The 18,868-nt window shown below is 44.5% G+C and overlaps 1 protein-coding gene across 2 annotated transcripts in view; it reads left to right on the top strand.

Annotated features, from left to right (window-relative positions):
* VPS41 (VPS41 subunit of HOPS complex) overlaps positions 1-18,868 on the top strand; it is a 169,633-nt gene that overhangs the window by 140,876 nt on the left and 9,889 nt on the right. For both annotated transcript variants that reach the window (XM_026502942.4, XM_044385612.2), the window contains 6 exons: positions 920-961; positions 1,107-1,157; positions 3,291-3,428; positions 10,676-10,730; positions 12,339-12,479; positions 13,736-13,872. In XM_026502942.4, the coding sequence (XP_026358727.1) occupies positions 920-961; positions 1,107-1,157; positions 3,291-3,428; positions 10,676-10,730; positions 12,339-12,479; positions 13,736-13,872 (564 nt within the window). The remainder of the gene's footprint in view (positions 1-919; positions 962-1,106; positions 1,158-3,290; positions 3,429-10,675; positions 10,731-12,338; positions 12,480-13,735; positions 13,873-18,868) is intronic.

Consider the following 18,868-nt stretch of genomic DNA (forward strand, 5'->3'; position numbering starts at 1 on the left):
GAATGGAGTGCTTCTATAAAAGTTAATTACATTTCCCCACATCCATTCTCCCCTTATGCCTACCCGCCCTCCGTGCCATGTGTCTCAAGGGCCGAGTTTAGCTTAGGTAGCTGTAGAAGAAAGATGAACGAGCCGAAACTGCTTGCTGTTCAAGAGTATGAGCCAAAGTTAAGGATTCACAGTTTTCTAATTAGAAGATACCTTAAGGATAATCTCTTCTAACATCCTCCTATTTTAGAGAAAAACAAAAAAATGGGGCGGCCAGCTAGGTGGTAGCAGTCAGGAGCAGGACCCAGCTATGATGGGTGACACTCAGCCTGGTGGGCTGTCCTCCCACCACCGGTTGTTACAGACACGGTCTCCTTTGTGTTTCATGAATGTTCATGGTAAATGAAGTAAACACAGCAAGTCTGTACGCTTTATGTCATCACGAGACTTTAGCTATCTGTTTTCTTTCTGGCTCTTACCCTCTTCGCCACAGAAGAGCAGCTCCTTATATCTGCGAAGTCTGTAGAGGGATTCAGTGAGGCTGCGGGTGGCAGGAAGCAAAGCTGATTTTCATGGTCCAGGGACCAGCACGCTCTGTGTAACCGGTGAGAGTCACAGGAGTACTTGTGGCCATATCTCCGACCTCACGGAGGCTAGAATACGTGTAGACAAGATGTTTTGTGTTTGAGGAGTGGTAGCAGGACGCTGTTTTAGTGGTAGGCAAAACACATAGGTCTCAGACCAAGACGCACATTAAAATGCATTCTTTTGCAGATCTCTCCTTTAAGGGCTGCTGCAAAGCGACGGGCCCCTTACGTGCGGAAAGAAGCCACCCACCTGTAACCGTGACCCCACGCATAGCACATCCCGTGTGGGTTCTCTGCGGACACAGCATGTGTCAATGACTGGCTTTTTTTTCTTCCTATTGCAGAAAGCTGTTGACATGCTTTTGGACAACGAAGACAAAATTTCAGTGAGTGTCTTTTGTTTTTCTGTGTGTTCCTAGTGGGGTGTCTGGCAACACCCGAGCCACAAAGAGGAGAGCTGTTGGTCTGATAATCTTGCAGCTATGGTCGCGTCCTCATAAATCAGTGGCTAAAAATGTCTTTTCTCTCTAGATTAAAAAGGTAGTGGAAGAACTGGAAGACAGACCAGAGTTGCAGCACGTGGTGAGCATGACCATCTTCGTTTGCCCTTTTGACTGCTTAGGGGGCTAGCCGCCTTTCAGTCCCAGTGTGGGGCATTGGCGTGAGCTCGCTCAGGTCACCCCTCGACTCGGAAGTTTGACCACAAAAAATAGTCCATAGTTAGTCCCATGTGGCAGAGGCTCTGAGCCTGGCTGGGGACTAATTACGGATCAGGTACTTTAACTTTAACTCCCAATTGAATTGTGGTTAAAAAAAAAAAGTCACGTTCATGTGTGTGCTGCCAAGCTGTGTCCAACACCTTGCTTGTGTAGTCAGCACTGAATACAATTACGTCATAAATTATAACACCACGGAAGGATCCAAGAACAGAGCCTCATTTTTCTGTCCTCACCCTCACGCTAGCTAATCCCACTTCTCTCATCTGGTCTCGGGGGTAGTACTGTTAAGGCCTGCTGTTCTAGACGTCTTGATTCTCTGCATTGCTGTCACCATGGGAATAAAGCGGGAGTGCGTGTTTTCTATGTCCTTTAAAAATGATACAAGGAAACGCTGCAGGGAAGATCGGTGGGTCCAGTAGGACTGTGGGCCTCAAATTCGATGGGGGCTCTTGTATCTTTGCCCACTCTTTGCACCCCAAGAGGAGGCTCCGGGGATAGTGTTTTCCTTCAGAAGTCAGTTTTACACAAGCTTTTGAAGACTCCAGGACAGGAATGCAAGGTACTTTTTCCGTTTTGTTTGGGTCAGCGGTTGTGCAGATGCCGTGGCTGTTCGTGGTTGGCCATCTCAAGATGATGTGCTTAGCCAAGCAGCTGCCACTCTGCTGGCCCCCTTGGGACTCGTTCATGAAGCAGGGACTTGCAGCCTGCGGTGGGTGTCTGTGTGCTGGTGTGATGTGTGCAGTTGAAACGGTGGCAGACCCCCTCTCAGGTGGCTCGTCTTCCCTGTCAGGCCACGGAGTGTCTCTGGAAATTTGCCTTGGCAGATGTGACAGAGCCTCCCTGGCCTGCGCGCCCGTCTGGGAAACGGCACCGCGTGTCCGGCCCACACGCTGACCCAGGTGCGGGCGCAGAGGCCGGGCCTCCGTCAGAGCACCACGCAGGGCTGGCCCCTCTCGGCCCCCTCCCGGCCCTGGGGAGCCGTTTCTCTGTGTGCAGGTGGCTTGGTTAGACTCGTTTAGTGACCATGCACAGCGGTGGCGGGCAGACGCCAGCTCACCTGTATACCGTCCCGGCTTCAGGGGCAGACTGCGGCGCGGTTCCTCGCTCGAATGTGCTTTCTGTGATTGTGGCGATCTGGGCTTCCCGCCTCTGGGGGTTTGTGGGGTGTTTGCTTACAGTTAACGTTAACTACACTTTGGACATCGATTTCTAACTTATGCATCATATATTGATAGACTTAATCTTGCCTCTGAGTAGAAAGTGAATTACGTTCTTTGAGGCCCATTAACTTTTTCAGACAGCTAAGGAAAGGAATCAGTTTTGAAAATGGGTTCAGAACGTCTGTATTTGTCTTGATTTTTACTTTTGATGTCACCAGGAGAGGCAGCATTTCATTGCAGACACAGATCTCAACAAGACTTAACAGAGAGCAGATGCAGAATGTATGAAAAATAATTCAGCACTTGCTGCTTGAGTTTTTAAGAATATTCTCATATCCCATGACTATACCCCTTTTACATAAAAGATGAGAATTTTTAGGATTCAGGAAGGCCACTAATGAGGCATTTTATTTCTGAAGCCATGCAGATGGTGGTGAGGATATTAGCTCTCACGGACATTTCTCTGGTGCTCAGTATATGCCAAGCGTATCAACATGGATCTGAGCGTTTTACAAGTGGCAACACATTCAATCCTTACAACGACCCAAAGAGGTTTTGGCAGATAAAGAAACTAAGTCACAAAGAGGTTGGTGACTTGTTCGGGTTGTATGGCTGGTCAGTTATGGAGCCAAAGTCACTCGAGGCCATTCTCGAGAGAGCATCAGATTGTCCTTGTCTCCTGAAGGTGTTCTTTCCACTTTCCCTTTGCCGAGACATTTTCCTGAAAACTGCTTTTCCCCCAGGCTCTCCATGGAGGCTGTTTAGAACTGATTACATTAAACAGGTCTTGCTTTTCTTATTTTTATATTCATGGTTTACTCCTTTGTTCTTTTTAGTATCTGCATAAGCTTTTTAAGAGAGACCATCATAAGGGGCAGCGCTACCATGAAAAACAGATCAGTCTTTATGCTGAATATGATCGACCAAACTTACTTCCCTTTCTCCGAGATAGTACCCATTGCCCACTCGAAAAGGTAAGTCACAGCCTCGCCCTGCACACTTCAGGTGAAGAAATTGTCCTTGTTGGTAAACTGTGGACCATTCTCGTCTTCCTGTCGCTCATCCATCCCTGTCCAAGGAGTGACCGCTGCTCTCAAGGCAGGAGGTTTTGCTGGGGCATTCTGATGAGAATTGGAGGTCCTTTTGGCTGAGATTCTATTGAGGAGCTAAAGCATTTCTGTGCCAGGTTTAATTAGAAGAAAGGTTTAATCCAGGGTGTAGGACTCAATCAACCACCAAGCAAAAACAATGTCAGGAGTCTGAGTCAGTTTACTGGGTCAGAGTGGGGCCTGCGATCAACTGGGAGGGAGACCTAGGCTAGCCCAAGCCAGGGCGGTTGCCCCAGACTCAGGGTCAGTAACTTAGGTCCTGTCCCCTGTCTGCTCTCCACATCCACATTCTATGTCTCTATATTTCTCTCTCACACTATGTTCCATTTCTCTATTGTACTGTATTCTGTTATAAGAAATTACTAGTCTCTTTCCCCCTATCCTGTATATTCTTCAAGGACAGATAGTTTGTCTCACTCACTTTAGTAAACCCAGCAGCTGGCACTCATCAGATACTTATAAATGTTTGTTGCATGGTGAGTGAGGGAGTGTATGAATAAATGAATACGTACGAGATTCTAGTCAGGGCTGCATATGAACTAGTAAGTTTCATGGGCCTGCTGTTTGAATACAGTTGATACTTACCACATACATGCTAGAAACTGGGCAGTCCGCGGCCCCCAGTGTTGTTTCCCAGGGTTCTTCGTACGGTTTGGAATGCGATCTAACAGGTATCTTACTAAGTTCAGGTGGCCAAATAGCAAGCCCTTTGTAGTCAGCTGTATGTATCAACCAAACAAAAAAATGTATTTGACCCCTTAGAGGTTGACTGAGGGGCGCCTGGGTGGCTCAGTCTGCTGCACGTCCGACTCTTGGTTTCGGCGCAGGCATGACCTCTGGGTCATAGGATCGAGGCCGCGTGGGGCTCTGCGCTCAGGGTGGAGTCCACTCTGGATTCTTTCTCCCTCTCCCTCCCCCTCTGCCCCTCCCGCTCGCACTCTCTCTTCAAAATAAATGAATAAAATCTTCAAAAAAAAAAAAAAAAGATTGAGAACGTGCTGTTTATGTGTGCTGACAACTTTTATAGTTGCTTCTTCAGCCCCGTTGATAAATGCGTTGGATTCGTTATGAACCAATTTCAGTTCAGTAGATTTTTGAAATCTGCAGTTAATGAAAAAATATCTTGACTGCATATTAATTTATGAAAAATTCATTTTAAATTTGGGTCCTAAAACATTTTCTCAAGAATAAATTTGGAAATTCATCATCTTACTCTAAAAATAAAAGCAAATGTTTCCCTCTTCTCATTACAGAATCTATAATCTAGGGGGAAAGAGTGAGAATCTTATTCTTTGAACAGTGTCCCTTCATCTGTATCTCACTTTTTGGGGAAATGTCATTTGTTTCCAGGAGGACAGGGCATCTCTGGTTGACTCCTCAGACAGGGCCGCACAGCTGTGACCAGCAGCCACCCAGGGCTCCTTCCCATCCACGAAACTCGGGTGCAGAGACGCCACCCCGATTCCAGTATGTTTGTGCTTCTCATGCACTTTCAGCCCATCTTGTTACAGTTTTCCCTGCGGCTAGTAGTGTTCAATAGAGGGCACGCCGTTCTACCTGAAAGAGGAGCATCAGAAAATCTCAGGCCTACACATGGCATTTCTGGTACATAGACCTTGCTTAGAGCATCGCAGAGACCTTTTAGAGTTCTTCTCTGTGATCCACTGAAGAATCCGTTGCATGTAAAAGAACTCAACAGAAGCTTAGTGAAACTGATAATGTTTTCAGTATTTTTTTTTTAGAGTTATCTCACGTTTTCCACTGAAAGGGAATTTTGAAACAAATGAATTAGAGCTGGTAATGGTAGAAACATGCTATTAAAAATAAGTCAATAATCTACCTTTTTAGGGGCGCCTGGGTGGCACAGCGGTTAAGCGTCTGCCTTCAGCTCAGGGCATGATCCCGGCATTCTGGGATCGAGCCCCACATCAGGCTCCTCCGCTATGAGCCTGCTTCTTCCTCTCCCACTCCCCCTGTTTGTGTTCCCTCTCTCACTGGCTGTCTCTATCTCTGTCAAATAAATAAAATCTTAAAAAAAAAAAAATCTACCTTTTTAGAACTTATTTTAAATGGGAAGTGTTTAAGGTTTCGGGGCTTTATTTGGAGCACGTTGACCCTCTCCCCCCTTGTTGATAATTCACTTCTGGCAGAAGAGCAGCTCTGACTTCCTCTGATTGTCTGCCTTCGTGGGGATTTGGGAAATTGCTGAGAGGAGGGGTGATTTCAAATGACAGCTAGTTGAAATTGTCAAGAATCCCAGTCAAACTTAGTTTGAATTGATTGAAATCCCACAATCAATATTTGGTCAAAAACTTTGTAGAGATCCTGCCATCACATCAGAAGCCCTTTAAGAAAGTGGCATTCCCAAAGTGGCAGTATTTATCAAAGACCAGAGTTCAGGATTTAAAATCACCACAACTCATAAATCCCGAAATTAATCATAAGCTTTTATGAAATTGTTCCTTCTAAAGGAGATACAGAGGTGGTAGGAATTTATAACACTGACAGCCGTTTAAAAAGACAATAAAAATCATTTATGGAGTTTCCGCTGTGCTTTATAACATGCGCTGTGCTTTCATGTACCTTATTTTTATTTAATCTCTACAGAAGCACAGGTAGGTGGATAAAGTCATTTTATCCATGACAAGCTGAGTCTTCAGGCGTTGAAAGAAACAACCCAGAGTGTAGAGCTAAGAAGTCAGAGGGCCAAGACTTAGAACCTGGATCTCTGAAGTCAGGTCCCCTATTCTTTCCACAATGGTGAGGAATCATTTTTCAGGTTTAAGTGCACCTGGGTGGCTCAGTCTGTTAAGCATCTGACTATTTCAGCTCAGGTCATGACCTCAGGGTCCGGGGATCCAGCCCCATGGGGCTCCTGTTTGAGATTCTCTCCCTCTGCCCCTCCCCCCCACTCATGCACACACACTCTCCTCTTTTCCTTTCTCTCTCTCTCTAAAATAAATAAATCTTAAAAAAAAAAAGGTATTCCTTAGTATTGCAAGAATCATGAAAAACATCAGTTTTTAAACTGTTAAACTGTCCTTTTTTCTATAATTTCCAGGCATCTTCAGGTACTAGTTTTCATTTGCAAATCTCATTTGCTTATGCCTAGAATAGTTAGAAGCAGAATATTGGCTCTGCAGCTTTGGGAATTCATACCTGAATTTATGATTTCTCTCATCATCCAGTGGCATTTACAAGTTGAAAGTAGTTATGAATTTGCAGGAATAAAGCTGGGAGGTGCAACTGTACAGATTCCCATTAATGTCATGTAAGAAGACTAGATAAACAAAGGCTGAGTCAAGGCTGGGTAGAAATCCTTATTTCATTTATAGTTGATCAGGTTCTGTTTAGTTACCCCCAAATCTCTAACTCTGTTCCTTGCCTTTATACTAAATCAGGAAAAGGAAAATTAAAACATTACTTTTGCATCAGTTTTTACTCAATCTCTGTTCTAATTCTGTCTTTTCACCTCTATTTTTACTATGATTCTCCCTTTCCATGTTGTGTGCCTGTGTCTGTCTCCCTCCTCTGGACTTTAAAAATCCTAGTTTCGCTACTCTGTCCTCTAGAGGGAGCACTGTGGCCCAGGAACATCCAAGAATCTAGGGAAACGTGGTTTTATGCTTCACTTGTGTCAATAATAGAAAAATTCCGTGTAGCAGAAATATTTTCTTTTTATATTTTACTCAAAATTTCTAGAGCTTTCTAGAGTCTCTGCTTTCTCATATATGAAAAAAGAATAATTTCAGTACTGTTAGAAACTAGACATAAAACATGTAAAAATCTCTGAAACTCAAATTTCAGAGACTTAGATTATCTTTGAGTTTGGCGTTACACATCTGCTTGTGTTCCAGACCCTTCTTGACTTCAGACTTGCCTTTAGACATTTCTTCTCATAGGACTTGTCATTTTTGATGATATCCTAACAGCTTCCAGCAGCACCATCCTATGGAATGTTCTGCAGTGATGAAAATGTGCTACTCTGACAAGGTAGCCAGCAGCCACATGTGGCAATTAAGTAGTTGAAGTGTCTAGTGGGGAACTGACTTTTTAATTCAAATTAAAATGGCCCCAGTAACGAATAGCTCCTGTCTTAGCTCAGGTGAGCCTGCGGACTACAAAGTCTGTGTTGTTGGAGGGAAGGATGTTTGCAAATGTTCAAGAGAAGGGGGGTGGTTTTGTTGGAAACTCCTGAATGGTACTTTAAAGTGTCAGTAAATTTCCAAGTACAAAATTGATTTCTAGATACCCTTTAGTAAAAACTAATTGAGGCAGTAAACTCATCTTTATTCACACTCTTTAAACACTCTACCCGTCCACTCCTATCACACTTTCTTGTCCATCTGCACACGACATGGTCTCGCTCGGACGCTCAGATGTCCATCTGTATCTCTCGAAGCTCAGGTGAATCAAGGCACTCTGTTGGTTTCTCAGTAATTTTTTGTTGGAATGGTCCCAGGTCCTCTGAACTTTGTGTTTTTTGCTGTTTCCTTTCACTGTTTACTTCTCACATGTGTATCCTGTCTCTGCTCTGGTGTCATTCTAGAAAGGTAAGGAGTAGGTAAGAAAGTTCGCTTGTGTATGAGGATGACCGATTTATGGGCATGACAGTATAGAGATAAGATAAATCGTATTTTTAATCAAAACGAATGAAGATTTTTCTAAGTGTTAGGATTAGGTTCAGCTATGGTGATAAAAATCCCAAAATAATAGTGGCTTCAACAGAGCAGCAGTTTGGTTTTCTGGCCCAGGAAAGTCCTGGGCAAGCCACGCGGTCGGAGACCTGGGCTCTTTTCTCTCGTTCCCTCACCTTTATGACCTTCACCTTGTGGTGTAATATGATACTGTTCATGTTTCTAGGACTAAAAATAAGAAAGCAATGACTGGCCTTGCTTCTTAAAGAATATTGCCAGAAGCTACCACGTTGGTATTTCCTCCCTGTGGAGACGTCAGTCACACGGCTCTCCCATGGCTGGGGAGTCACACACCCACCTAAAATCCTACTACTCTAGAAATGGGTAAAGGATATTGGGGGACAATTTGGCTGTGTCTGCCACGTAACTGTTAAAGAAGTCTTGTGAGTAATTGAATTAATAGTGTCCTCTTCACTGTGACCTTCCATCTTCTCACTTCCTCATTTAAATGATTTGTGTACTTCAAACTCCACCCTAATTTCACTGTAATTGTAAAGTAAGGTGTTCTTTCCTTCTTTTCTGTGTGGTTCAGGAACCCCCTCCCCCAGCATTGATTTCTGTGATCAGCATTGTTACTCTTCAACCAGACACACTTAAATATAAATTCTACACAAAAAATTTTAGGTCAAAAATTAAAATGTCCAAACCAGCTCCTGCTGTTACTTCCCAGGATGGGTCATTGAGCTGAAAGAGCTACTGAGCTTATGCTGTTCTTTTTATCGCTTTGGTTCTTGTTTTTAAAACAACCGTGGGCTGGTTGTTGGTAAATGACTATTCTAACCTCACCACCCCGTGATATTCCTCCTGACCTCTTCTGCCTGCTCATCTAGTTAAAAGAATTATGTATTGTATACCCACAAGTAGCCAGGCACCGTGCAGGGCCCAGGGCTGGAGTCACGTGGTCCCGGGCGGCGGAGTCCTTAACTGCTCCTGTGACTGGTGTGCAAGTTGCGGTGAGCGTGACTCTGTGGGACCTGGCCTGGTGTGGGGTCCAAGCAGTCATCACCTGAAGCACTCGTCAGGGGTGGAGGGTAGGGAGTGAGGGCAGCATTCCAGGCAGAGGGACCACCGTGGAGGGGTGAGCAGGATGTGAGGGAGGGGTTGCTGCCCAGAAAGGCAGGGCAGGTCTTGGATGTCTCGTAGGCCACAGTGAAGATTCTCGAAGAGTCTCAGCTGGAAGTCAGAGCGGAGCACCGCAGTAGGGAGGTCACACAGGTGGGATGGGAGGTGAGGTTTCCTGGTGATCGCTTACTCGTCATGCTGCACCCAGTTCAGATGCCACCTCTGCTGTGACGCTTTTTACTAGAGGGCCACACTGGAGCCCACGGCCCGTGTCTCTTCCCACGGCCCTCGATTCACACTTCTCCTGGTCATGGGATTGGGGGTTATGGCATCTCTGGGAGCTTCCCCGGAGCCTGCTCTCCCTTGGGGAGCTGCATGCTGCTCCCACGCCTTCCCTCCACCCCCCTCCCCTGTCGTGGGCAGCAGCATCTTTATGACTCCTCTTTGCGTCTCCATCCAACCTGACCCTGCAGTGCCCGGCAGAGTGTGCAGTAAATGTGTGCCAGGTCATTTAGAATTATTCGGTTATTTATAACCACAGCGTGTGTTGTTTCTAATGCCCAAGGAAATGCAGTCATCTATGGAGTCCTCGTTTCTTTACTTGATCTCCTCCTTTTTGATCCTTCTTGATGGTCAGATAAGTTTTTCCCCCTCTCAAGTTCTGACAGATGCTTGAGCAGAGTTTTCTAGAAATATTCTGTGGATCTGTGTGTTTATTTATGCATCAGAAGTCTCCCAAGCCGTGGTCTGCCCCTTGCTGGGAGCATGCAGCGGTGAACAGCAAAGCGTGCCCGGAGCTTATATTCCAGTGTGGGGACCCCGAGCTTGAAGCCGGGACGGGGAGTTAGGTGGGGCGCAGTGCTGTGCAGAAACCTAAAGTAGGGGCGCCTGGGTGGCACAGCGGTTAAGCGTCTGCCTTCGGCTCAGGGCGTGATCCCGGCGTTATGGGATCGAGCCCCACATCAGGCTCTTCTGCTATGAGCCTGCTTCTTCCTCTCCCGCTCCCCCTGCTTGTGTTCCCTCTCTCGCTGGCTGTCTCTATCTCTGTCGAATAAATAAATAAAATCTTTAAAAAAAAAAAAAACCTAAAGTAGCCTTTCTGCCTGTGCTCACAGCACAAAAACAAACCTCAGATATGTTACTGCTTCAATCGTGTTTGGTCCGGCCCCTGAGAGGGGACTGAAGATAGCCACCAGCAAAACCCAAGATTTGTGTTTTGTTTGTTTACTTTGTTTTATTTTTAAAGGAAGGCAATGGAAACTAACTTTCAAACCCGTATGTTGAAGTGAATCTATTAATATTTATCCCTGTCTGGTAACCCATAGTAACATTTTTACCCTGCTTTACTTAAAGGCTCTTGAGATCTGTCAACAGAGAAACTTCGTAGAAGAGACAGTTTATCTTCTGAGTAAGTAGCTTTACTTTGGGTCCCCATAAGCTGAAAACACTGTGGTAACGTCCTGTACGTTGTCTAAGAATGGATATAGGTTTTACACCAGAGTCGCACAAAGCGTAGAGCCTATTCTCGGTAAGAATCTATTGCATAGAAAAGGGGACTTCACAGCTCAGTAGAGAAAGAAGCGTTATTTAATAAGTGCTCTTGAAGTAACGTCTGAATATTGCGTAATAAACAAACCTGTATCAGCTCACGCCTCACAGATAAATTGTAGAGGGGTTGACGGCTTTGTTCATTTTTTAAAAAAAATTATCAGCTTATTTTACCATCATCCTGGTAGACAATAATGTTCACTGTCACTAATCACACCTTATGTAACCGGAGAGAATGCAGTTGAATATGGAAGAGAGAACTTTTTGGTATCGTCCTGCTCTCCATTGTCCCTGGGCCTCTGGCGCCGTCTCCATATATGTCACACTCTATGTCTCACCTTCCTCCAAAATGAACCACTCGCATAAAAGCCGTGTAGATGCCTGAAGGTTTCCCAAGGAAGCTCTATGCAGGTAATTCGTAGCAGAAACATGGAGTTCGAACATGAGGTGTTTCTCCAGCGTCTCTTCCCAGAAAATACTCCAGCAGAGTCCATTTTCGTCATGTCATATCGTCTCAGTAGACAAGTAGAGAACTTACAAAGGGAGACATAATCTCCTTTTTTGAAGTTATAAAAATTTAAAAATCCTATACACATTCTAAAAATTAACCATTTTTAAGACCTAAACAATGGGAATAATACTTGTTGGAAAAACAAAATGCTATAGAAGGTATAACAAGTTGGGTATTGTTTTATTCACAAGCCAGCTGGTATCCCTTGATAATGGGTGCTCAGAATGAGGATTCAGTTGCCGTCCCTCTGCTGAGTAAAGCTTTGTACATGTACTGTATTAAAAACTCAGGGAAACTGTTAAAGCCGTTAAAATGCCAGTAGATCAATGAGCAAAGTGTGTAAAGATAACTGACCAAATAGAAGCATAGTTGGTGAATACTTTTACGTAATGAGGGTTATTGGAAGGCTTCCCCCAAACTTGGAAGAAAAGGAAATGAGGTGGTCCTCTGATAGTTGAGTTTGTGTTTGGCACAAAGTGTATCAAAAGAGCAAATCCAAAACTACTTAGAGAGGCAGAATGGCTCCAAAGCCTTTAAAAGTGTTAACTGTATCTGGGTATGAAGATATCCAAAAGAAATACAGGTCTGTCGGACGGAAGTAGGAATCTGACAGACCTGGGCTCCAGTTCCAACTGTATGATCTTGGCAAGTTACTAATGTTTCTACGTCCTCTTCCATAAAGTAGAAGTAATAGAACATACCTTGTAGGATTATAGTGATATTTACATGATGTAATTTATATGAAGCATTACTTAAAGAGTGTACAGCACAAAGGAAACACCCAGTAAAATAGGAGATCCTTATTTCACCATGTTATAAATGGTATATGCTAATGTCCCATAAGAAAATATGCTTTTGTCTTAGTTTTCAAGAGATACGTAAACAAGAGATATGCTGTTTCTTTAGAAATGTTTTATGAAAGCATCCTAAATGAAGTCTTTCTCACATCTTTGCTAGGCCGAATGGGGAATAGCCGAAGTGCCCTGAAGATGATCATGGAGGAGTTACATGATGTTGATAAAGCAATTGAATTTGCCAAGGAGCAAGACGATGGAGAACTCTGGGAAGATCTGATTTTATATTCCATCGACAAACCACGTAAGCAGAAAAGCCATCCGCGATCAGACCTGTTTCTTTCAATACGTCCGGTTAACTAGACTCTAGAGGAAGAATTACCTCAAGACACATTGGGTGAAAAATATGGTGGTGTATCTATAACAAAAACAGGCGAGGTACATTGTAACGATTTCCACCACTCCTCCTGTGCAGAGAAGCCCGGAGCCTCATCATGCTGGGTTACCTGCATGTGCAGGCGAACAGGTGGTTAAGCTGATGGTACTCATTTTCCGTGTCCCCATGAAGCGAGTTCCTACATGCTGTACTCAAATTGAATAAATGTGACCTCAGTTTTGTTTTTTTCAGTTTGGATATAGGGCCATTTATTTTGGAAATTACCAGTCTCTCTTTATGGAAACCTAGGACTGTCACTGGACAGTGGCCATGTTTGGACGTTTGCTGTGCCAGTACCGGGTCTCTGTCCTGCCTCACTTCCTCCGTGTGGCACCGGGGCGGTGGGTGCTGCCTCCCCGAGACCACCTCCATCGTGTCTCCCATTTTGGAAAGATATACAAGGTCACCTGACAGTAACCCAAGCCCTCTTTTGAAGATCTAGAAGTGATTCAGAAACTGGCAGTACTGGTTTAAAGTCTGCCCCCTCCTTCCCTTCATTTTCTAGGAAGAAGGCTTGCTTATCTGTTTCAAGATTTTCAAGTTTTAGAAACTGCTCTTATAACCGTCTTTTCATAAGAGCTACAAGAAGATAATGTTACTCAAGTCAGATTCAGATGTAGGTCGTCACGCACACATGCATCTTGGAGAGTCTAGTTTAGCGTGACAAAGCTGTAACTTACGGACCGCCGGGGGTGCAGCATGGGTAAAATAGAACACATCATGACCAGACCTGTGGTCTGCCCTGCCCTGCTAGCTCTGTGGCCCGGAACGAATTAATCAGCCGATTTCCCTTGCCTGTAAAATGGGGACAAAATAACATTCCTACCTGGCAGAATATTGGAGAAAAGTATGTGACAGCTGAGCTGTGGTGTAAATTCTCAGTAAATGTCAGTTGCCCCCCTTTGCCGTTGCGGGCTGTGTTCTGAAGTCACTGTCCTTTTTCACTCACGGAGCTTCTCCTTTTTTACATCATGAAATAAAAGGAAAGTTAGTTTTTGAGAATTTGGAAATTCAAATATTTTTAACACTTACTTTAAAGGAAATAATTTTTTTAGTTCCTTTTGACCTAAAACTGCATTATGTCCATTGCTGCTGTGCTCACTGTTGCGTGTGGTATCTTGCAGCATTTATCACTGGCTTGTTAAACAACATCGGCACGCACGTGGACCCAATTCTCTTGATTCACCGTATTAAGGAAGGGATGGAGATCCCCAATTTGAGAGACTCCTTGGTTAAAATTCTGCAAGACTACAATTTGCAAGTAAGTATCCTTTCTTGGACAAATCAGCATGGGGAGTGAGTTGAGTGGACTTCCCGGATAAACGTTTCTAGGGTTATTTTCGATAACAAAGATTTCAGGTGGATGGTTACATCTTACTTAGACCCAGATATTCTGAAGCTTGTCAAGTAGAGAAACTAGAAATCTCATCCTGTAAGGAAGCCATCCAGTTTTTAACCTTCCCCAAGTTTTCTCTCCCTGATGAGCAGGCGCTTTTTTTTTTTTAATATTTATTTACATGAGAGACAGATCTAGAGCGAGCGTGAGCGGGAAGGAGGGGGAGAAACAGACTCCCCGCTGAGCAGGGAGCCCGTGCAGGGCTTGATCCCAGGACCCTGAGATCATGACCCGAGCTGAAGTTAGACGCCCAGCCCGCTGAGCCACCCAAGCGCCCCAAGAAAGCACTTTTACATTTATGTGGTACATACAGCATGGCATTGGGAAGGGTGAGGGGTAGTTACAGTGGCTGTCAGACCCCTCAAGCCAGTTTTAAGTAGCATGAGTATTGTGTCCATTGAGGGGAATTAAAGTTTTTCAGATGATACGATTATTTCCTTGAAGCTACCCAGTAATCCATTGCCTGAAACATGTTAAAATACGTGATTTTATTTAACTTTTTATCTGTTTTCTAGACTAGGACAACTTTGTTATCTGTAATAATTCAGAATATGTGATAAAAGCAAGGGAACCCAGTATTTTCATATAAATAATTAATGTGCTAATTACAAAGCATCCTACTCTTTTCCTTGAAAGGACTCTAACAATTACCATTTTTCAAGATGCTGGCAGCTTTCATAGAACTTGAAACTGTTTATGGCACATTTCTTTAACTATTTGGACTGTTCTTTCTCAACTTCATTTGAAAATGAGTTTTTGTTATAATACAGAGGAAATTGCTGTCCTGCAAACATAAAGATTTTGCTGGTAGAGCCAGAAGATAATGTGGTAGGGAGTGAAGTGGTTACCAGGTTAAGTAAGGAGAGGAGCATCGTGGTGAGGATTTGTGGGGGCCCTGGCCACCGTGAGGGTGCAGTGTGCGGGGGGCGGGGGCGGTTGTGCTGCACTCGGGGTGGGGCACTCAGGTAAGAGGCAGGGTGAAAGGAGCAGAAGTTGAGGAAGATTGAGGGTGTCAAGAAGAGAAGTGAGAGATGGAAAAGAGTGAGGGAGCTGAAGGAACAGGGACGTGGGGCTGGGAGTGGGCTGTTGGTGCATTAACATTTGGACGGAGTCCTCGTGAACTTGTTCAGGAAGCAGGGTGAAGGTCAGGGTTGTTGGAGTGGAATTCATGGATTAACTGTGAGGGCAGCACGGCATCCCTGTGGGCGTTGAGAGACAGGGGTGGGAGGGCTCTAGCCGGGCTCCAGCATTCTCTGTGACCCGGGAGGCTCACCTCCCCGCCCTGGGGCTGGATTACTGGGTAGCTTAGCCAGCAGGAGAAGGTTCTCCTGAGGGCAGGGCGGAAGAGGACAAGTGCCTTCCTCAGGGTGCTCATGGGAAGTCGGGGTCCTGGGAGAGAAATAGGTCTTTGGTTAAAGCGCAGGTCGAGGCTCTGTTCTGCAGAAAGCGTCACGGTATGCAGAGGAATTGCGCGGTCAGGAGACAACCCCGGGAAAGGGGTGGTGGGACGGAGACTGAGCAGGGCAGGGAGGAGAGGGTAGTGGGGGAATGGGTGACTACGCAGAGGGCGGGGGGAGCTGGTGGTGTGGGCAGTGCCCAAGGGCTGCAGCGGAGTGGCCCAGGTGGGGGTATTTCACTCTTTCCGAGGTGAGAACTGGGCTTCGGGGAGAGTGGTTTCGGTGTCCGACCTCCGAAAGCTCTGCGTGTGAGTGAGCTTGATGATGACATGCCACGGGCTGTGCCTATCCCTGGATGTGCTAGCACCCGCTGGAAGTTTTGAATCCAGGTGTATTGAGAAGTCATTTAGGTGTGGTGGCTCTGAGCATCTCTGCCGCAGGGACAGTGATGAAATGATCACTCCTCTGTCTTCCAGCTTAGAAGTGCGTGAAGCTTGGCCTCTAGGTTGAAGATGTTTCTTTTTTTCCGGTCTGTAAAGTGCCTACAGAAACACCTAATAAATCCCTCTTACTAGGCTCTTAATCCAGAGAACCAAGCTCATGGGCACCCCTGGTCTCACTGCTCATTCATTTTTTATGAATAAATTTGCATAGTTCTGAGTCAGCCGGGAATAAAAATAAATTATTAGATGCAAAATGTATTCCATATAAAAAATCATTCACGAAAACAGCTGCTAAATCAATATTTTATCCACTTCATTATATTTTTTAATGTTCCTTAATACGTGGAAGTGTGCAGATGGTGATGCGTTCAGGAGGCTGGGGGTTTCTCAGCCAGTGGACCCCTTAAACCTGACCTGGGTGTGGCTTCTTGGACAAGGGGAGGGACCCTCGGGGAAGGTGGCAGAACCCATAGGAATGGCACCGTGGTCTCCACTGCAGCTCAGAGGGCTCGCTGGAAGGTGCAGAGAGAAAACGCTCACCTTGGTCAGGTGGTTCAAACAGTTCCCAGGGGTGCTTCCGTCTTATGTGGGAAGAAAGAGTTCAGGAGTCTTTTTCTATGGAAAAGGCTACTGTTGCATCAATGACCATTTATTTTCTTTCTGTGCGCCGCCTATCAGAGATCACTGTAAAAATGATTTATGGAGCATCTTGAAGTTTCCAGATAGGTTGCACATACATATTTTTTGACACTGTCTAGTCTCTTTTGTTTGTTCCATGAAAGTATAGTTGATTTTCACATGTTCTCACAGGATGAAAAATGGGTAGCCCTGTTAATCCCAAAAATTGGGGGGAAATTTTCCAGGTTCATGAATTTGTGAGAACCTGACACCTCCTCCGTTGGGCGGGGCAGCGGGGAGGGACCCCCGGGGGCTGTTAGGAGCCGTTCAGCAAACCTAAGGATCCATGGTCAGGTGTCAGGGAGAGGGCTTCCTGGGGCCTTTTGCTAATACGCGTTGGGAATCTGTCAGGCAGATTTGCGATAACGTACGCAGCACTGTAAAACGTATCTGGGCCACGGAAAATGGCTTGGAACAGAAGGAAGGAGAAGTTGTGGGAAAAACTTAAAATCAGTATCTCTTCTGGTTTTAAAGTTTTATGTTTTCGAAAATGCAACAACTTTCTTCAGCTGAAGTTTAGTGTGAGGTGTGTTAGAGGTCTGTGGCATCGTTAAAGTGAGGGAAAATATATCCTCATCCGCGATTTCAAAGTTGAAGTTTTTAAATTTATCATATTTTTATACCTTGTTACACTGTTAGTACAAATTACTCAGCAGATTATAAAAGTTTCACGAAGTCAGTAAGATAAAAGTAGCCCTTATTACACTCGATAAACTTAAAATGTTTCTAGGCCTGATTTCAAGGACAGATAGCATTTGTTGTTTTGATATAAAATTATTTGCCAAATAGCATGGTATAAATGATATTTCAGTGTTTACATTAAACCGACAGTTTCCAAATTATTTTTATGCTATAAATTAATTTTTATACTTTATATATTTAAAATACTTTTCTTTATAAATTTAGCATTTATATCCCTTTCTGGTTTTGTATTTTTTTCCCCCTTAAGCATTCCTCTGGCCTTCTGAGACAGTCATTTCATCTCCACAGTGGTCGTTAGTCTTCCCATCTGTGAAACAGTTCCTATCAAGGGGTTAAAGGATTTGCCAGTCTGGGAAGGTGACACACTGGGTTTGAAGCCAGATGCTCTGGCGGCATCTTGTGTGGACCACTGGTTGTCCTGAGGTCTGTGGAGAGGCAGTCCTTGTCCCGGCAGGTTACGACAGCAGAGGAGTGCAGGACTGAACAGGCAGCCTCCTGTCTCTGAAGGGCAGTGGACACGATGTTTGCAGAGCTGGACTCCAGTCCTGGCTTTCCCATCAACAAGCCTGCTGACCTTCGGGAGGGCACCCAACCTTTCTGGATCTCAATTTTCCCATTAGATTAAGTCAGTGTTTGTCAAGCCTGACTCCACACCAGAATTATCTAAATTCTTTTAAAAATTACGTCATTTCAGGTACTACCCCAGACCTGCTAGGTTAGAATCTTTGGGGGAGGGCGAGGGGACTGTATCCTTAAATCACCTTGAGATTTCGTACGCTCAGCCTGGCACAAGTCTGTGCACTGACATTCGACATTCAGGAACCTCGAGATGAGGTGATCTCTAAAGTATCTTCTGTGTCTCAAGTTCTTAAATGCAGTCCTTTCAGAAACAGGCCTTTAGGTCGCACCGTATGTCCGTATCGTTCCTCGTGACTCTGCTTTGAAATGCAGAGGCAAATGAATGAAGAGAAAATAGTGACTTCTTTCTTACCTACTTTTTTTGGACTCAAATGGGTTTCTTAGTGCAGAAGCTCTAAATTTCTTCGAAGAGACACTTTTTAAATTTACAGATCCCTAAAATAAACTTTTAAGAATGGATTTTTTTTCCTTTCAGATTGTTTCCATTTGGCCTCATCACAGCCTTTAGGTGACATAGGTGGCCTGTGACAGCCAACTCTGCCTCTTTAATCAGTACACTTGTGTACTTTGTGCTGTCGTAAATTCAGATATGATTGTTTTTGAACTCCAACATGAGACCCTAGAGCCTTTCTGTCTTTTCCTTACTTCTCTGCAGTTCATCATCTTCGATGATAATCCCAACAGAAAGCAAAGCTTTTCCATTAGAATTCAGATCCCATAGCATCATAGCCTATATGATAGATTAGAAATTAGGTAAAATGGTTTCCCAGGCTAGCTCTTGTATCATACCGGGGCTTATAAACCCAGGTAACTATCTGTCATTTGCAATTCTAATGATAAGCACTGCGGTATGAATAAGGCAATGTCAGCAAAAAGTTCAACATTCAAAGAATCTTTTAAAATAAAAATTTCAGAAACTCTACAATTTTTTGTGGCATTTTTCCCACAGCAGCTGTTTCTAATGAACCATAGTAACTTCACTGATGTACAGTTCTTTTATTG

This window comes from Ursus arctos, unplaced genomic scaffold (genome assembly GCF_023065955.2).
Source record: "Ursus arctos isolate Adak ecotype North America unplaced genomic scaffold, UrsArc2.0 scaffold_3, whole genome shotgun sequence".
Lineage (NCBI taxonomy): Eukaryota > Metazoa > Chordata > Mammalia > Carnivora > Ursidae > Ursus > Ursus arctos.